Raw genomic sequence first — 21,504 nt, forward strand, 5'->3', positions numbered from 1 at the left:
ATCCTGCGCTTCATTAGCATGATCTCTCCAGCGCGTTACTCCGCTCAACAGCTATTTCGAAAGTGAAAGTGCGTGCCGGGACGTGTTAGTTTGAACCAAACCCCTTGGTTCGAACTAACGTTACTCCATATTCCAAAAAATGAAGAGTAACGTTAGTTTGAACCAAGAGGTTTGGTTCGAACTAACATGGTGCGCACTTTCACTTTCACTGTTGAGTGGAGTAATGTGCCGGTGAGATCATGCTAATGAAGCGCGGGATATTTAAATCCCTGCTTCATTAGCAATTTTGGTCGCCTACATTCGCATCCCTAGTTCGAACTAGGGAGCAAGTGTAGATGTACCCTTACAGAATCCTGGTGAATTCAATTATGTAGGGTGGGGAGTCATTTCAGTATTTAAAAGAAGAAACCTAAGATGGGGTAAAGCTCTAATATATACATAATGAACAAATTTGGTGGCTGCTTTGTTTCCTATTTGGAAAAATAACATAAAAGAACATTGGGCAAAAGAGACAGAAAATATGAAAGACCTTGTTGCTAATATAGATCCTTATATCTTTGTTCTAGCAAACATTTTATTAAAGTAGACCAGTGCACTTATAAAATGATTTTTGTCCGTGATATATCCAAAAAGGACATTTCTTTAGTCATCTAGTATTGTATAAATGTGAGAGAAGCCATATCGGCTGACACACTGGAGATTGAACTAGTAACCTCCAAAATGAAAAGAGTGAGTTGCTATAACTTCAGTGAAAAAACTCTCTAGCTACATTTGTAGCTTCCTTATCCTCTGTGGATTGCAATAGAGGGGAACCTGTAAAACACTCACAAAAGTATTATGTATATACAACTTGTTCATACATATACCAGTTGTTTAAGTATCTGTCTTCTTTCTCTCCTTTTAATGCAACTCACTGTTCATAAAATGCCTTCCCAAAGCCATAGCATCTGGCCCACATCCTCTCCTTCTTGAAGTCCTCCTAAAAGATTCATTTCTTCATGCAAGCCTCACAAAAGTAATTGAGATCCAATTGAAATACATTAATTGGTTATTCTGTTTGTCTTTTAGGCCTCTCTCTAATGTAATCAGGTCTATCTGAGCAAAGTCCTGCATCATTTTAGGACTGTAGTGAAGCTAGTAGCAGTCTACATGCAAGCAACTGCTGGCTGCAGAGATCTTTCTATGGGATTTGGGGCCTAAAATTGTAATCTCTTCAGGGAAAAAACTCTCCTAAACTTTCTTTCATGTACAAGACTGAGTGCACTGGCAGCTAATCGGTATGTCCTGTTATCCCAAGAGTTAATTTCTCTGGCAGGGATCATTTCTGAACATAAACAAATGTACAGGCCCACAGAAAGAAGGGTTCCCACTAGGCCTCAGTATGACGTGCTTGATATATGCATAGTCTGAAACTTTCTTAATATCCTCATTGAATGCCAAGTGGTGCTGCCTTGTATAATTAAAATGCATAATCTTATTAGTCTGGCAGTTTTATTAAGTGGAAGGCTTAGGTCATACTGATTTTTCCCTAGTATAGATAATTCCAGATGCAGGTGGCAGAGGGAATCTATTCATCAAAGACTGTCCACCTTTTCATGAGCTGGCTGCATCAGGAGAGAATCCAGGTCAAATTTAAGAGGTGGGTCCAACAGAATACGGCTGTGATACATTGGCACAGGAGTGTGGTAACACTGGCCCCATCACTGCCGTACCTGTCCATTGAATAGAAGACTTAACTTTCCAGTGTGATTAGATTCTCACAATTCATGATTACTAGATAGAGTTTTAAAATAACAAATGGGTCAGAAAACAACTGTTCAGTCCTGTTCAGTTAAGATTCTGGCTGTTCTCCCATTTAAATTGACAAATAGCTCCATTGCAGAAGAAACATTCATTAATCTGTTAGCAATAAATTAAGAGCACATAAACAATTGTGTGATATATCCGGTAAAACCTGTACTTTATTACATTTTCTTGCAATAGGTGAAAATATTATTATACATTGAAAATAAATGCTGTCCCCTGAGTCAATAATCAATCCTACAAGGTATCTTGCTGTTTACATTTCCTTAGTATGATCTGTCTCAGAGGGGTAGCCATGTAAGTCTGTATCTGCAAAAACAACAAGGAGTCCTGTGACACATTAGAGACTAACAGCTTTATTAGGGCATAAGCTCTTGTGGTGAAAACCCACTTCTTCGATGAATAGGAGTGAAAGTTACAGAAGCAGAATATATAAGGAAGAAGTTGATTGTGTTAATGTAGCTAATTAAAAATGAGTAGGAAAGTGGGTCATTCACGTTTAGTCTGGAGATCTGAATGTTCAGAGAGAGGAAATGTCCTTTGTAATGTGTTAACCAGTTGAGATCCTTTTTTAATCTTAAATTGATGCTGTTAATGCCATTTTTTGGTACTGTAATAAATTCCACAGATGCATTTCATTTTATAAATACCAATGGCATGGTTTTATCACATTATTTAACTTTTATTGCAATGGAATTGTCTTGTAAATAGTATTGTCATGAACAATGGCAAGAAGGATTTGGACTACAGTGAGTTAATTTTTCTTCAGAATGGACATGGGCACTATAATGCAAGTACAGATCACTTACATTTACACTTCAGATAGTTCCTGTTATTACCTTGGACATAGATGGACAAAACAGTAAATTTACACATATGTCTCATTAGAAATCTGGCAAGACAGAACCCTGTGTTTATAATTTCCAATCAGAATTGCAGTATACCGTAAGCCTATCTCATATAGATTACAGTACTTTTGGAAGAACGTATGCCTGGCTGTTCCATAGCAACTGGCTCTAGTTCTCCTTTGTTTTGAAGCTGCCGGACTTGATTGTCTGAGATGCAGTGAAGAAAGGAGTGGCATAGGATACTGGTTGTGGTTGCCTCATTCATAGCTTCCCAACTAAGGTTCAACAAGGAGCAGCGTGTTTCATTCAGGTGCCTTAAGGACTGTGTTATAAAACCCAGCCTTATCCAGATTTGTTAGAGGCTATTTTTGCAATGGTCCTTTTGTAGGAGTCTCATCTTGGATATTTATTTCAATACAGTTACTGAGTTCATATTTTTGCCACATTAGTTAAGTGTTATAACAGGTTGAACATCTCTGTTCTGGCACCCTCAGGACCTGGCCAGTCCTGAATCAGGGAGTTTGCCGGAGCAGAGAATGTTCCTTATTGCTGATTATGCCAGCTCCAGGGGAGTCGGGGTGGGGTGTGACTATGTCTAACCCATGCCGGGCTACCTGCTGGGTTGCTGCTCCAAACAGACTGCCTGCTGGGCTCCAGCAACCCGTGCTGCCGTGGGCTGCTGGGGGGTGACTCTGGTTCTGATTGGGCTGCCAGGGGCTGCTGAGGGCTCTGGCTCTGGTCCTAGCCCTGCAGCAGCCTGCGGGCTCTGGCCCCGCTTCCGTGGGTTATCTGGTGCTCTGGCCCTGGCCATGCCATCAGCTCTGGCCCCAGTCCCAGTGCCGTGGGCTGCCGAGTGCATGGGCTCCTGCCACGCAGCAGTTCACAGGCACTGGCCCCACTTCTGTTGTCTGCCCGGGGCTCCGGCCCCACCCTGCACTGCCACGGGCTGTTGATGACCCAGTCATGTGCTTCCAGGCACTGCCTTGACCTGGTCCCAGTGCCGCAGGCTGTCGGGGACTGCTGGGCGCTGGTGCCGGCTCCAGCCCCACTGCTGCAGCTTCAGCCCTCCTGCCTTGTCTCACTGCTTCAACCTGGCCCCTCCTGAATTGCCCTCCTGCCATTAGGCTATGAGATTCTCTGATCCAGGAACATCCATGGTTCTACTGGACCTGAGCATTCTGGTTTTGGGAGGTGCAACCTGTAGTAGCAAACAGATCAATTATACTTTAAAGTAAACCGGTGTCCTGGTGCTTCTCACATAATAGGGAGAATCTTACCTGAAAATATATATATAGTGTCTTGCTCACGGTGGGCTGGAATATCTTTTGCTAGTTCCAATTGAATGCAGATATGTGGGAACCGTTAGGTTCATTTCCTGCATATTTCTGTTTCCATGTTCTTCCAAAGTCCCTTTAGTACAGGAACGTGGACACCCACAATGTTTTTGTCTGTGACTCTTTTGCTTTTTGGACAAAAACAAAAAGGAATTTATTGCTGCCTAAAGTAGTAATGACTTGTATTTCCCCTGTCACTATGTAGAGTAGGGCAAACACAACTCCTCATTCTGCACAGTGTCTGTAGTGTGTAAGGGCTTGTCTAAACTCACACAAGTTGCACTGGATTAACTATCCTAGTATAGTTAGTAATGCGACTGCCTTCAATATGCTTCCCAGGAAAGGCTGCATCTTCATTGGTAAGATTTTGCGCAAATACTTTTAATGGAAAAGATTTGCTTTTGCGCAAAAGCATCCATGCCCAGTATAGATGCTCTCTTGCGCAAGAAAGCTCTGATGGCCATTTTAGCCATCGAGCTTTCTTGCGCAAGAAATTAAGGTGGCTGTCTACACTGGCCCTCTTGCACAAGAATACTCTCAGTAGGAGCATCAAAGTATTTGCGCAAGAACCATTGATTTTGTACATTACAAAGTCAGTGTTCTTGCGCAAATTCTCGCGGCCAGTGTAGACAGGCTGCAAGTTTTTGCGCAAAATCTTGCCAGTCTAGATGCACCCAAAGTGTTTCAATTGGTATCACTTATTCCCATACAGGAAGAAGGAGAAACTATGCCACAATACCAGTATAGAAATGTCCATACTAAAGACTGCACCAGCATGACTGTTTTAGTATAATATCTTTTTAAAAATCTAGTCTTCATGGGCAGTACAGAAGCTGGAAAATTTGACACTAAAACGTCAAATTTCAGAAAAAAAATAATGACGGTCAGATTATCTATAAACTCACAGTATTTTAGGGAATGTTACTTAGGAATTTTGAGCACTTAGGTTGGCAATACTGAATGAGTATTTGGGCACTCATCCAGTTCAGAAACAGAAATGTTATTAGGCAGTTTTTACCTTACATATAGCCATTAGCTTCAATAGTGCTGAATACATTCAATGAACTGTCCATGATCAATCCATGGAATTAAAACAAATTGCTAACTAATTTTTTGGATATTATGCAAACCTCTATCTTCTCCCTACACAAGAATTGAAAACTGCTTTTATATAATTTATGAACAGAAAAAAAAGCAAAATTTGCTGGATAAATTACTAGTGGCAAATTATTTGCTTCATTCCAATTTTAAGCAGTTGCTTCTCGTGAATTGTTCTTCCAGTCAAGCCTACCCCAAACAAACCAAATTTATGTGTAGATCTACATGCACTGGGAGGAAAAAAGAGGGATTCAACTAAAGTAATGTTTCAAATAATTTTAAGCAGCATTTGCCTGGCCAGTCTGTTCTTAAAGAATCTATATACTTTCCACCCAGCGTGTGATTCCATATCAAGTTGCTTAAATTAAATATTTATGTAGGGTGTTTCAAGCAAAAGGCAGAAGACTGAAGTCTTTGATGGGAGTGTGCATTTTAAGGATGAAAAAATAATGTCCTGAGAAGCAGGTTCTGTAGTTTTCAAATCAGAATAGCTTATTACTGTTTGTGTAAATACTTGCCCCCCCCCCCCCACCACCACCATACACACACATGCATTTCGGTTTAGGAATGTACACTTTGAGATGGGAATATCCATTAAACATTCATACTGGAAGGCAGTACAAATTTAGGCCATCTCATTTGTTAAGCCAAAAAATAAATTGTCTTTTTTATAGGCTTAATTCTATTTGTCTCTTGTGGAAGTTTCAAACACTTATTTTTCTTGGAGCAGATTTTGAGCTGTATTGTTATAGATTCCATTTGACTTTAATGAAACTAGTATTTTACCCCTGGAGCAACTCTGTTGACATCAAGTAAGAATCTAGAATTTAGTCCTGTATTCCCATCTGTCTCAATCATCCTCTAGTTTTCTGTCTTTGTACTTGGAAAGAACTGTTCTTAAGCCCTGTGTAGTACTGGAATAAGCCTCTTTCCTTGTCCTCCATTTGTCCAATTACACCAGGACAGAGATGCTCAAACTGCATTGCACTTCTGACAAGTTACTACATGATTACAAGAACAGCAACCAAAGTCTGGACCAGCTTAAGCCTGGCTGCCCTGGATTGAGGGAGCAGAGCCAAAACCCAAGGGCTCAGCTCCAGATGAGGGGCCTCTAACATGAGCCCTGCCAGGCATGGCTGAAGCCTGAAGGTTTAGGCTTTCGCTCTTTCCAGTATGTCTAATGAAAACCCCATTAAAAGCTGTATGTGGCTGTTCAGGCTGGGAGGAAGACAGAGGAGCACAGACAGAGCACGAACCAGGTGATTCATGGTGCTCTGAATGCTCTATGAGGGTGAGGGAGGAATAGGAAGTGTGCTGCTGCAGTATCCCAGTGTATGAGAAGCACGTGTGAGAGGGAGGCAGATAGGGGATCCGCAGGACTGCAAGTGGAACCCCAGGAGGTTGGAGGCTGCTGCGGCCCACTAAGATGAAGGAAGGCCATTCATACAGCCATCTCACTGTTCTTGGTTGCTCATCACTGCTCTAAAGTGAGGGGTATGATTGCTCTGCTCTGCTCATGTGCTCATACTTAATATTTTTCATAGTATGATTTAGAGTTCAGCTCCATAGTTAGTAATGGCACTATCATTTCAGAAATGCTTTCTGAAATTGTCTCATACTTCCCTTTAGTCTTGCAACCATTTTTCCCTGTTCTTGCAACATGAAAATCACCAGAATTTTATCCACCACTTCTGCTTTAGGCCTGATAAAATGGGCATAGCATTGCAGGACAGAAGAAAAAAGGAATGTTGCATTCTACAATTTTTAACAGAAATGGCCATAAGGAAAAAAGTTAAATATTAATGAAAATGTTTATTTCCCATAGGTCTGGCCAGCAGAGAATGCTGAAAGAGATAACTCAACCAACCCAGGGAACATACTGACTGAAACACAGATTATCACAGAAATGGAAAACAAAGGCAGCTGGCATTAATAATTAATTGAGGAGGGTTCCCTGTGGAGGTTTAGATGAGCTGCAGTTATGTTTTATTTCAGGGAAGCATATATTAACATGTACACTTCAGATTAAATATACCCAGCCTAAGCTACCTGACAGAAAGAACAATCCCAAATTGGGAATCTTTATTTGTTGAGTGCTGTACCTGGAGTGCTATATATAAATGAGATCTGACAAGTTACACCTTTAGCACGTTTCAAGAATAACTTCTCCAATATATAAATAAATTGAGTCTTTCCTTGCTCATGAGGTGTGTGTGTGTGTGTGTGTGTGTGTGTGTGTGTGTGTGTGTGTGTGTGTGTGTGTGTGTGTGTGTGTGTGTGTGTGTGTGTGTGTGTGATCCAAAGTAAGGGTTGTAAATGACCACATTGACTCTGAGGGAATTAGTGGAGTGATTCACATTCCCTTCTTAATTTTCCCTTGCAGAAGGCTTTGTCATAAGCAAGCTCTCAGCAATTGTGGTAGAATCTCCATGAAAAGCCTTATGGCTCATCAAACATGGAATAGAAATATTCCCATGTTGTCCTATGTGTCCATTTAAAACAACTGGTCATTTGAATTGTGGATGCTCATTGCCTGTTGTCCCAGTGGTGTTTTGGAACCATGACTAGAAATCTGAGCTGTAACAAAAAATGTTTCTTAGATCGCCCAAACTAGGTATTGGACAAAACTGATCAGGTGGGTGTGATAGACAAAAAAGGGGATAGGTGTCAGTTTGGAAGAATAAGATAAGTCAAAAGAACATCTTATTTTCTATAAATGATGTTTTTATTAAAGATCCACCAAGATATTTCAAACAGTGAAAAATTAGTGGTGCTCACAGACTATTTTTGCACCATTTGCTAGCAGTGGAAATGGTTGAATTTGAGGAACTAGTTCTTTGCAACTACTATTCCACTCACTTCTAGAAAACACTAAGGGTATGTTTACACTACAGCACTAACTCGAACTAACTTAGTTCGAATTAGTTAATTCGAACTAAGCTAATTCGAACTAACGGATCCAGACTAAAAAACTAGTTCGAAATAGCGTTTTCCTAATTCGAACTAGCATGTCCACATTAAGTGGACCCTGAACTGGGGTTAAGGATGGCCGGAAGCTGTGCCGGCAGGGCATCAGATGAGGACTTAGAGCATGGAGCTGCTGCCTCAGGCTAGCCGAGGGCTGTGCTTAAAGGGACCCGACCCCCACTCCAGATAGACAGTTCTTAGGGGAGCCCCACTTGTAAAGCAGTCCTGGCTTCAAGTGCCCTGAGTGCCCACACTGGGCACATCACAGCACTCGGCCAGCAGACCGGCTGCACTTGCCGCAGGCTGCCATCTGGGGAGAGGAGGTAATTGGGGGGCTGCAGGAGAGCTTCCACCCCCAGAAGCCCGCAGAGCCAGCCCAGTCCTCCCCATCGGAGGCTCGTACCCCATTCCTCCCTCACCTCCTTCCACTTACCCTTCCCTAACCCCCCTTCCTGATGTACAAAATAAAGAAAACCTGTGGTCAAAAATAGAATCTCTCTTTATTGAACAAAACTTGGGGAGACTGGGAAAAGGAGGTGGGAGAGGGGAAGAGAGAGGGTGGGAGAGGGGAGGCCAACTACAATGATCAGAGGTTTGGAACTGGTCCCATATGAAGAGAGGCTAAAGAGACTGTGACTTTTCAGTTTAGAAAAGGATAGGATATAAAAGCATGAGTGGGGTGGAGAGGGTGCATCAAGAAAAGTTCTTCATTAGTTCCCATAATAGAAGGACTAGAGGACACCAAAGGAAAGGAATGGGTAGCAGGCTTCAAACTAGTAACAGAAAGTTGTTCTTCACAAAGCAAAGAGTCAACCTGTGGAACTCCTTGCTGCAGGAGGCTGTGAAGGCTAGAACTAGAACAGAGTTTAAAGAGAAGTGAGATCAAGTCATGGAGGTTGGGTCCATGGCGTGGTATTACCCAGGGGGTAGGAGTGGTGTCCCTGCCCAAAGTTTATGGAAGGCTGGAGAGGGATGGCATGAGACAAATGGCTTGGTCACTGTCTTCGGTCCATCCCCTCCAGGGTCCCAAGGGTTGGCCGCTGTCGGCAGACAGGCTACTGGGCTAGATGGACCTTTGGTCTGACCCAGTACGGCCATTCTAAGCTCAGGGGTCAGTGTCGGGGGTTTCAGTGGACCACCTTGATTTTCATGCACACCTGCTCCTGGGTGGCCAGGCTGGCAGCTCTCCTGCCCTAGACGGCCGCTTTCCTGTGCCTAGTGTGGAGGTCGTGGACATGGTCCACGATGTCCGCACTAGACCAGGCGGGTGCCCGCCTCTTGCGGTCCCGGACAAGCTCCCGGGAGCCGCCAGCCTGGTCCCGGGAAGAGGCGGAGGGCTGGGGGGCATTGGGTAGCTGGCTCGAGCCGTGCCAGGTGCAGGGTCTGCTGGCTGGGTGCTGGCAGGCTTGCACCTGGCACGGGCATCGTAGCCAGCCCATGCCCCTTTAAGGGGTCTGGGGCCGGGAGGGGAGCAGTAGAGTTTCCCTGGTGTTGGCCAGAGTGGCCACCAGGGAAACCTGGGGAGGGCTAGCCTCCCACTAGTTCGAATTAAGGGGCTACACACCCCTTAATTCGAACTACTACGTTAGAACTAGGCTTAGTCCTCGTAGAATGAGGTTTACCTAGTTCGAACTAAGCGCTCCACTAGTTCGAATTAAGTTTGAACTAGCAGAGCGCTAGTGTAGCACCTATCAAAGTTAATTCGAACTAATGTCCGTTAGTTCGAATTAACTTTGTAGTGTAGACATACCCTAGGAGATTCAAGGACACTGTGGAAAAATGTTGAGCTGCATTCATTACACCTGCTGATGAATGGTGCAGTGTGCACTTATAAGTGTGTGCTCCAAGAGGAATAGGAATTCAGGGCCCTGTCACACCTCAGCCTATGGAATGAAGAGCTAGGGCTGCCTAATCTCAAGTGCACCTATATGGTGGCACTCACAATTAAGCTCTTAACATAGGTAGATATTGTGCTATGCAATATCTTACTTGAGAGTCTCTTAAAACACCTCCTTTTCAAAATGTCACCCCCACTTTACAAGAGCTCTTGAGCTTGAACTACAATCTAGGGTTTCTTTTGAATAGCCTATCAGATGTTTTAATTTTTTCTAACAGAGACTTTGTCTTCTGTCTTACTAGATTGCTCTTTAATGAAGAAACATCAGAGCTGCTAAAAATAACACAAACAAGGACTCAAGAATTTTGTGACCAATGATGTGGTCGTCATGGAGACTGATTCTTTTTCTCTCACTCACTGGGTGTCTTTCAGGTAAAAAAACAACAACAAAAACTCGTGTAAATGTTTTAAGAATATCTGACCAATACAAAATGGAAATATAAATGCAAAATTACTTCACAGAAAAACGAACAAGCCATGTCAATTAGCATTATACCAACAACTATTAATGTTATCAACCCATGTATAAATACTGTAATTGCTTAATACAAAGTGGAACAACTGTTGGCCATTTGCCATATATCTTAATGTTACCTAGGTTTACTTCTAATTTTTAAGGAAGAATGGAAGAGATGGTCACTTGTCCATTCACAAAAGATTACCCTAATTTCTACAGCTTTGGGGAGAAAAATCTGCTTCAGAGTTAATTGAGCTAGCAAACTGCTTTGAAAGAGCTCATAACTGCCGCATCATTTTGTGATTCTGGGCTATGAAATTCTCAGACTCTAACCATGTTCTGAATCTGGAAACTAATTATGGAGTTGATTTTTCTTTCTAAAATGATGTGTGTTATATTGATATACACTAATGATTCTGTTTTTGCCTGCAAGAATATTCCTTTTGAGCTTTTTTTCCTTTGGCTTTAACTTAGTACTGTCTTTTAAAGTAAACAAATTGTGTTGCTTTGTATTCAATAATTGTTTAATCTTTCCATGTGGGGATTCCTGTAATTTGATATTACACTCTCCAGAATTGATCTTTCATCTGCCCCTAGCTTTATCTTCTTTCAGCTTCCCAGTTTCCAGAAATTGATTTTTTTCAAAGTATTTTTATTTATCTGCCTTCATTTGCAATAACTAAAGCTGAAACAGTCTAAATATTATGGGTTGAATCCTTTATGCAAGAAATGCTTCTTTATACAACTTGTTGTTCTAGCTTCAGGTTAATAATAACAATATCTAGCTTTTACATAGCATTTTAATAAATAAGATTAGGCTCCATTTTCTGGAAATATAAGTCCCTGCACAGCTTCACAAATGTCCTAATCTTGATGTACCATTCATGTCTTGATTGCACTGTGAGCTCTCTGCCTTTTTTCAGTGCTTCCCCTTTTGTCATATGCTAATTCACCAAATTACCCTCTTCTCATTCAAATACCCCACAAAGCAATTATTCTAGAATACCTGCAAGCATCAGTTAGTAATAATAGTAAGTAAAAGACAATAGACACCTTCCCTGTCCCCGATAACATTGTCTTGGGTACTGTAGAACATAATATGTTTTTATACATTTATTAGGGGGAGAATACACAATATAGCCCCTATATAGTCCTTCGCTTCCTGGGTTTCCTGCTACAGATTGTAAACTTGTTGGAAAAAGGGACTGTATTTATTTTTGTGTCCTATATAGCAGATTGTCTGTTTTTAGTAAGTAATGTTTGTACTCCAGTGATTCCAAGAATAGTCCTCCATTGCGGTGGTTCTCAACTTTTTCAGACAACTGTATTCCTTTCAGGAGTCTGGTTTATCTTGCAAATCCCAGGATTTACCTCACTTCAGCTTCAGGCCCATGCATTGGTGCTTAGATTTCAACTTTTTTCCCTGGGGGCCAACAAGTCTAACACTGGCCATGGTGATCCCATAAAACAATCTCACCCACAATTTGAGAAACACTGCTTTGGATATAGATCGATGTAAAAAATCATTGCATGAAATTTTAGCTTGCACTGACTTTGCTAACAACAAACAGTGTTGTGGTACGTTAGGGCATGTCTACATGAAGAAATGGTATTGAAATACCTAAATTTTAAATAATAACTCCTGAAATAACTATTTTTAAATAAGCATTTTCCTCATGGAAAGCAGGAGTTATTATTTTGAAATAATCAGCTTATTATTTCAAAATAACAGGCTTGGTAGTGTGGATGCTCCACTTACTATTTCAAAATGAGGGTGTAGACCAGGGTTTAGAGACTAACAAATTTGTTAGGCCATGAGCTTCTGTGAGTAAAAACCCACTTCATCATATGAGTTGGAGTCTAAGCTCATGACCTAATAAACTTGTTAGTCTCTAAAGTGCTGCAGGACTACTCATTGTCTTTAAAGTTACAGACTAACATTGGTGCCCTTCTGTGACTTTGCTAGTTTTTTTAATGTGGCCTAATGTAAAATTAGAGAAAATCTAGATGAGTTGATTTATCCCTGGAAGATCTCTGAATACCCCAAAGGGTACATGCACCCCTGGCTGAGAATCACTGGGAAACTTCACTAAAACAAAAGGAAAAACTCTGTAGCACTTTAAAGACTAACAAGATGGTTTAATAGCTTTCATGGGCCTGACCCACTTCCTCAGATCATACTCTGGAAGAGAATTGGCATGACCATATATTCCAAAGGAATACAATGAAAAAAGTGAACACATTATTAAACTGACAAATCAGATTTAGTACAGAAGGTGGGGTGAGGGAGAGGGAAGGAAGAAGGGAATAGCTATTTATGAGTCAATGAATGGCTAATTAGGGGTGATAAGTGGGGAAGCTATCTTTGTAATGGGTAAGATAATTATCATCTTTGTTAAGGCCATTTGTAAAGTGTCAAATTTAAGCATGAATGAAAGTTCTGAAGTTTTCCTCTGTAATCTGGTGTTAAAGCCTCTTTGAAGTAAGATGCATGTAGTAAGGTCGTTAAGACTCTGTCCAGGTAAGTTGAAATGAAAAGCAACTGGTTTTTCCTTGTGAAGATATCTGATGTCTGATTTGTGGGCTAATTCTTTGACGAAGTGTCTGAGAAGTCTGTCCAATATACATAGCAAAAGGACACTGTTGGCACATGATGGCATATATTATATTTCTGGATGAACAGGAATATGTGTTCTTGATCATATAACTGACATGGTTAGGTCCAGTGATGGTGTCACCAGTAAATATGTGGACAAAGTTGGCAATGGGTTTTGTTGTAAGGGAAAGTTCCAGGGTTGGTATTAATGTAGTATGTGCTGTGGTTGTCGGTAAGAATCTTCCTGAGATTAAGAAGTTGTCTATAGGAGACTATGGGTCTGTCCCCCAGAGCCTCTCGGATTGTAGTATCCTGTTCCAATTTAGGTTGTAGGTTATTGATAATGTGTTGGAGGTGTTTAAGTTGGGGGCTATAGGTGATGACAAATGGTGTTCTATTGTTGATTTTCTTGGGCCTATCTTGAAGTAGATGGTTTCTGGGTATTCGTCTGGCTCTTTCAATTTGTTTTTTTATTTCCCCTGGTGGGTAATTGAAATTTACAAATGCTTGGTTGAGATCGTGAAGTTTCTGGTCTTTGTCAGTGGGATTGAGCAGATGTGGTTGTACCTAAAGGCTTGACTATAGATGATGGATCATATGGTATATCCTGGATGGAAGCTGAAGGCATGTAGGTAAGTGTAGCAGTCAGTGGGTTTTCTGTAGAAAGTGGTATTTAATTTTAGTGATTTGTACTGTGGTGTCGAGGAAATGGATCTCTCATGTTGAATGGTCCAGCCTGAGACTGATGGTGGAGTGCAGGTTGTTAAAGTTTCTGTAGAATGTGTCCAGTGTTTCTTCACTTCCCTGTGAAAAAATTCACTGTGATTTTTCTATTTGTTTTTACTATAAACATTTTATACAGCTTTTAAACCCAAAATTCAGAGCACTCTTTGGAAATCAGTAATTAGACACAAGAATTTCTGATGTAAACACTGCATCTTCAGCTTTTCAAATTATATGAAAGTCACAGTTAAGAAGCCAGTTTTTGGCACAATATTACTGCACAGTGACATCTGCGTCCCTGATGCTGCAGCAGACTCCATGTGGATGGGATCCCTGTGCTCACGTAAAGTTCTACTGTAGTTGATGAGCATATACACAGATAACGGGGTTAGCTGGTCACAGTCAAGTGCAGAACTGGGGCATTAGACCCCACAGCCATTCGTTACACTACAACCTTTTCATACTGACCATTGTCACAGATGACACCATTCCATCAGAAGAACTCTGAAGCTAATTTGACCACAAATAAAGAAATTATCTCAACAGTTTGTCTCACCAATTCCCTGTTCAGATACATATTAAACTAAGATGAAAAACCATTTAAATATAAGCAATGACAAATGTTTTTCAAACATTGATTCAAAAAGTCTTAAATGGAGTTTGAAATACTCCAGGGTATTCTGAATATTAGTTTAGCTAAAGAATAACACACTGAAAGCACTTGCCAATCAGACAGACAGTATATTTTATTATCTATTCTCTCTCTCATTTTTATTCAATAGTTATTCCTGTCAGGTATTTGAAACCCTGCTTTTTTCCATCTCTGCTTTGTTATCTAAATCCCAATAAATTATTGTTTTAGTTGTTTAAGGATTATTACATATTATGTTAGCGTTCAGTATCTAAATCATTTTTACTTCAAAACCATTCTTCATATGTCATTACAAATAATGTAGAGCAACACATCTTTCTCACAAATGCATTAGATGATTGTCACAATAACTGCCGCATCTTCAGGTGATACTTAAGTAACATCTCATCTGGAAACATAATATGATATGAGCTTTATATTAATCAGAGATGATAAGATTCAATTCAAACCTGATAGGATCAGGTTGTCAAAGTAAGTTGTAATTCTAATAATACACAGTGAGAGTTCCTTTTGACATTTAATCCCATAATTCTCCAATTACAGTTGTTGTTATGTCATTGCAGTCGCTGAAGTACATTTGCTCTTGCAAATACTTTCGGCTATTGATTTTGTTCAACATGGTCTACTAAGTTAAGTGCTTTAGAATTTTATTTGAAATATTTTCAACTGCACAGTTTTCAAAGGCAAGACAATAGATGGTGGATGCTGATACACTAAAGGAGGTTCAATTCCTGTTATTTCAAGCCATGTTAAGATTCAATAATTAACCATTCTGTCTTCAGTAACTAGCCGTTAGGTTTTCATAGTATTCATTTAAGCAGAAAAAGCTGAGAAGGCGGCTCTGGATTATTGCATTGACTTTGCACTGATGAGAGGAGGAATCTTAATCTGAATTGAGAGACTGTATGTCTTGTGTGTGTCCATAAATGCACTAAATATATTTCTGGGCAATAGAAAAAGTGATTTGTGGATGGAAAAGTGAGAGCAGTAGATAATGAAATTTTAAAGTGAACAAGGCAATGCATGCCTGTGTGACTTGTTAGATATGCAAGAATCCTAATGCAAGCTACAATCATCTGAAAGTTTGCAAAGCACCCAAAACTCCAGTGTTTTTGTAGTATGTGATTTATGAGTTAGCCATAAGGATAATTAATATGCACTAGTTCTTCCTGGGTATGAGTGAATGTCAACACATATTGAATTCCCAGACTAAAGCTAATTTTGAAATCAGCAATGGCAAAAAATAGTTTAATTTCCAAAAGTGACAACAGTTCTTAAAGAAAAAGTTATCTGACATACAGTTGCTCTGACCCACTTAAAACTCTTTAAGAATAATTGGTTTTCTTTGGCAAAAGACAATATGTTTATCATACCAAGCAGACTGGATCTTCTTTGCAGAAGTGGATGGTGGTGGTTCAGTGTTGAATATTCCTTATAAATCAGGGAAAGTGTTTTACAATCTTAATAAATCCACCCTGAATCCTAAGCTTTATGTTCTGTAAAACCATCATATTTTTCAAGATGTACAATACATGCTTCGTGAGCCTTTAAGTATGTGGTGAAGTTGACATGCCCATGTAGCCAGTCGATTATGTATGGTATGTTATAATGGCATGATGCCTAGACATAATGAGAACTATCAAAGATTCCCAGTTGGCTTTATTGAGGAGTTATAGATGAGCCCTGGGGTTTGTGGATAACCCTGATTTACTATAAAAAACAATAAGAGGTTACCATGAGAGAGTGGCTGGGCATAAGGAATTCCTTTCTATAATGAAAACAAGATGAAGTTCCTGCAGGTACTTGGTGTTATTACTGCATTGTGGTTTCTTTTATTGCTGCAGATGGTTTTTTCAAGTTAAATTGGAGGAGAGGAATGATTAGGGGACTAGTTTCACTTGTGGACTGAATTGCATCTGTGCCAAGGATATGGGGAAACTATAAACTTCTCTTTTTGTGAGAAACTGCACTATAGAAATATTTGGAACTTTAAGATAATGGAGCAGTAAGGACTGGACTAGTTTGGTCCTAACTTTGAACTCCGGGAGTCTTTGATAACTGAAAAACTACCGGTAGATTAGATCTTAAAGTAGTTTTAGGGGGCCCATTTAAACCTACAGCAAATGATTCAGAAATTGTGTTCTATATGGTTTGAATTAAGTCTTTTAAGATAAAATTCTAATTATAAAGAGCATTTGTGTGTATGCATGCATTGTGTAATCATAAAACAGGTTTGAATGTTTATCTTTTTTATTTTAATGGAAAAGACTGGAACAAAGTAAAATTTCTTATACTCAGGGTTTGATTCTCTGACTCATTTGTGGGGCATCCTGCTACATCATACTCCACTAGCGCTTCCTCAGCAGTTTCTTATGAGCAACACCTTTGGGGTGGGGGTTCATGATAAAGGGACAGGAAGGGCAATTATGGGATTGTCTTACTATGTAACACCATTTTTTTAATCTGTTCCTGTAGGTGTACATATAGATGTTAACTTACTTGTGGCTCGTGCTTGCACATAACTAAGGAAAGCATCTCCTTTTTTTATTGGAACTATTACCATTCAGTTGCTTGGTAGTTCAGACAAGCTGACACTGAATATGCTGAAAATTACTTTAATATACTCTTGCCAAATCTTGGAATGAATTAAATGTCTCTTTGTGTTTAACTAAACTGGGAAATGTTTGTAAAAACAAAACATGAACCACATCAAATTATATCTAATCAAACACCGAGTTAATAGAATCAGTAGACTTTTGTTTGCATATACAAGATGTCATTGACAGAAGCTGGTCTGAGACTGCAATACCTTACTGTTCTATTCTACAATTATTACAACTTGTATGAACATGCTTCAAAGTGTAAAGAAATGCTAAAGACTAAATAACACAGAGAATGGCATATACATGGGTTTCTCTGTCTACCATATTTCCCTCATTTCTTGTTTCTTTTCTTTTTTTTTCTTTTTTTGATACTTTGTCCTAGTTAAGACAGAGAATCATAGATGTTAGGACTGGAAAGGACTTCTAAAGAACTTCTAGTCCAGTCCCCAGCATTCATGTTAGGACATGCCTGTGGATGGTCAATGTAAATAAACTGTCTCCTGGCCCATCAATGGATTAACCTGCTCTTAAAAATCTCTAATGATGGAGATTACATAACATCCCCAGGCAACCTTTTTCCAGTGCTTAACTACCCTGACACAGTTAGGATTTTTTCCCTAATATCCAACCTAAACCACCCTTATTACAGCTTAAGCCTATTGCTTCTTGTCCCATCCTCAAAGGTTGACAAGAACAATGTATCTACCTCTGCCTTGTGACAAATTTTTATGTACTTGGAACTGTTATCATGCCCATCCAGTCTTCTTTTGTCCAGACTATGCAAACTCAGAGTTTTAAGTCTTCCATCATAGGCCATCTTTTCTAGACCTTTAGTCATTTTTGTTGTTCTTCTTTCTCCGCAGTTATTTTCCATTTTCTGCATGTGTGACAGATTGTTTCTTCCTAAGTGAAGTACTTAGCATTTGCCCTTCTTTAATTTCATCCTATTTACTACAAAATATTTCTCCAGTTTGCCCAGGTCATGATATTGTCTACTGCATGGGAACAAGGCCATGAAGAGACCCAATGTGAAGCTTTTCATAAATCATGATAATACAATGTTGTGGCTGGCGTAAGAGATGCAAGGCTAAAGAAATTTAGGCTCTACCCTGGGTAACACAGGACAGTACCCATTCAATAAAATGAGAAAACTCAGAAATGCCAGATATAGCTTTTAACTCATATGAAGGGTCCATGTCTATGGCATCTTTTCTGGATCCCACTGTAGCAAGCTCCAAATCAATAACCACTAGACTTTTCTAAACAGTTTTTCAGCTATTATATAATACTGAGTGGCACTTACAAAAGTACCTAAATGAGGTAATACTAAGGCAAATTACTACATGCTGCCTTAAATTGTGATCTACAGCTGCTTTTCAGCTGAGGTGTATGTTCCTTTCTGTTAAAATAGCCCTCACTCTCTATTAGGCTAGCTGGAGGCTTCTAGCAGAGGTAACTGGGAGGTTTACTGTAGGTCTCAATATTACACTTTCAGAATTTCAGCTATGTCAGCCAGCGTTAATGTTCATAGCCTAAAGGTAAAGGATGAATGCCACCTGATAGATAGGATATTTTTCTTCCCATCACCTAGTTTATCAAGTCCATTCTATGCAGTAGTTGACCACGTATTTTAGTTTGTTGAGACTCAATTTGTTACAAAACAAGTACCAGGATTCAAGTAATTAGGTACTGGTGCTTAAACAATTTTTTACTATTATGAAGATGCAGCAAAAACAGAAGTGCTGGAGCTATGAACCTTGAGATGTGCTGGGCAATGTTGCTTCTGTTTTTTTCCATCTGTGTGTGGAATTAATTTTGTTGTGTTCACCAAGACATGTGTAGATGTGCACCACCAGTAGAAACACATACTGCCAACTAAGGGTACTACGGGTGCTCTGCTATTCAGCTGGGCAGCATTTTAATATCTCCTGAGCAGCCACCAAAACACTCAGCTTATTGGGAACACTGGTGCCGGGGGTCAGCCCTGGCAATCTCTGTCACAACATGAGTTTGCTTTTTTGTCATGTGGATGATATACTGTTGAAAAGAGAATATCTATTATTATAAGCTTATCCATTCACTACCTTTCTTCCATGTTGAAAATACGGCAAATAGAAGGGAACTTTGTTTTCTTTAGCAACTGGTATATAGAAGCTTAGGTAGAAAATGTAACCAGAAAGAAATATACATAAGAACTTGTACCAGACAATGTTAAGCATGTTGGGACTTCTGTTGCTCCTACTGTGAACAAGACAAAACATGCTGTAACCACTCCGCAAGCTGTATATTTCCAGACATCTGCTTGTACTAACACAGGAGAAGTCTGTCACACTTCCTGAACTCAATACAAACTATCAGACACATGTTCATTTTGCTGAGCTCAATATTCACTTACAGGGAAAAAATTAGTTCTCTACTGAATGTTATTTGCTGTATTTTTGTACATTGTATTATTTCTATCTGAAAAGAGGGGGGAAAGGCAGAAGTTGTCTGCAATTGTCAGATCCCTCGGGAGTTTTAAAATTAACCCATCAATAAGAGGATGATGGAGTTCAAAATCCTAGAGGAGTGTAGGCAGAGAGAGTATACTTAATACATTTAAAAATATAGCAGGTTAATTGGAAAATTATTCTAAAGAATTATGCACTGGATCAGATTGGTTTTTGTTAAAGGTAATTTTATTGATTCACATTACCTCATGTGCTTATTACTTCAGGTACTTTCGTAAGTGACCCTCAATATGGTATAATAGATGAAAAACTGTTCAGAAAAGTCTAGTGTTTACATTGTTTGGCTAATGATTATTGTAGTTTTCTTTTTATATAGTGATACACTGGGCTTAATTGTGCAAGGCACTGGGCTCTCCAGCCTGAAGTGAACCAAGCATGTAAACAAAGGTTTGACTTTAAGCATAAATATTTCCATTAAAATCAATCACAAGCTTCCAAAGCACCCATCAACTTTCAGGACTGAGGTCAAATCAGAAGATTAGAAGTGTGCAGTCAGAGATTCAATATCGTTCATTCAACTTTTTGCCAGGAATCCAATGGGCTGTTTTACTTAAATAATACAGAACTATTTTTATATATACATTGGCCTTAAAGGTCTTTACACTTAAATCCATTTACAACTAATTTAAAAGTCCAGTATGTTCAAAGCACATGTTCCTTTATTTTCTAATTTTAGTATCTGTAGGCATCATAAAGAGGCATCATAGGCTCTTGTGGAATCTCCATTATTGGAGATATTAAAGAACAGGTTAGACAAACATTTGTCAGGGATGATCTAAATGGTGCTTGGTCCTGCTGTGAGTGCAGAGGACTGTGTTTGATGACCTCTTGATGTTCCTTCCACTTCTAGTATTCTGTGATTCTACAAAGGAGCAGCTATCACGACAAGTGCCAGATTTTGGATGGAATAATAAAATGCATTTATTTTTCCCTCAATTTCTTTTGTGTTACCTACTGGACAACAGAGACACCTGCCCCTTCCACTTCTCCTCTCCTCCCCAACCCTCCCCTTTGCCCCAGCTCTACTGTGGTCAATTCTACCACTCAGAACCATAACTAGGTATTTTTGCGCCCAGAACAAATATTAATTATGCAACCCCTCTCCTTAAGTTAGCATGCATCACACTCTTTACTTTTACAGCTTATTATTTTTACTTATTGTTTCTTTGTGCTCCTGATTGTGCCCGGGGTGAGCACCCCGCTTGCCTGGCCCTTGTCCATCTTCATCCTCTTTGTCCCCTTGTCATTTGCAAGACCCATCTTCCTTAAAGTGACATAATTGAGTGTAGATTATATTTGTTTTTGTAGTAATAGTAAACATAAACCTAACATCAATTGATATAACAAGTTATAGTTAAACAATATACCTGATCGTATTGAGGTCTTGATTTTACTCCGCATTGAGGTCTTGATTTTACTCTGCTTTGAGATATTTTTTAGAATGGTGTAAATACTTATTCTCCAAGGTAAGTGTAGTAGAACCGTTATCCTACTTCATTTCTATTTATTCTTACAATAAAACTGTAGACACTGCATGGTCAGAGGTTCAGACTTAACCTAGTACGTCTAGACTACATGCCTCTGTCGCCAGAGGCCTGTAGATTAGGCTACCAGACATAGGAAAATGAAGCAGCGATTTAAATAATTGCCGCTTCATTTAAATTTATATGGCTGCTGTGCTGAGCCGACAAACAGCTGATCAGTATTTTAATCTAGGGGCAGCCATGTAAATTTAAATGAAGCGGCGATTATTTAAATCGCCTCTTCATTTTCCTATGTCTGGTAGCCTAATCTACATGCCTCTGAGACAGAGGCATGTAGTCTAGACGAACCCCTAGAGAAAAATATAAATCTCCATTTTTATTTTTAGGATGCAAAATTCCTCCTACCTTCAATCATTATAATGAAACTATTCTTATTGGAAGGACAGACCCTTTCTTTATAGAACACACATTCCCACAGACATCAGAGAGGGTTCCACATGAACAAGATTTGGAAAATGGACACATGCTGGCA

General features: G+C 39.7%; 1 protein-coding gene across 1 annotated transcript in view; it reads left to right on the forward strand.

Moving 5' to 3' along the window:
* CNTN5 (contactin 5) overlaps positions 1–21,504 on the forward strand; it is a 1,036,023-nt gene that overhangs the window by 442,881 nt on the left and 571,638 nt on the right. The window contains exon 3 of the mRNA XM_089775740.1: positions 10,190–10,319. Within this exon, the coding sequence (XP_089631866.1) occupies positions 10,262–10,319 (58 nt within the window). The 5' untranslated portion in view covers positions 10,190–10,261. The remainder of the gene's footprint in view (positions 1–10,189; positions 10,320–21,504) is intronic.

The sequence above is a fragment of the Pelodiscus sinensis genome, chromosome 1 (genome assembly GCF_052426305.1).
Source record: "Pelodiscus sinensis isolate ZL-2025 chromosome 1, ASM5242630v1, whole genome shotgun sequence".
Lineage (NCBI taxonomy): Eukaryota > Metazoa > Chordata > Testudines > Trionychidae > Pelodiscus > Pelodiscus sinensis.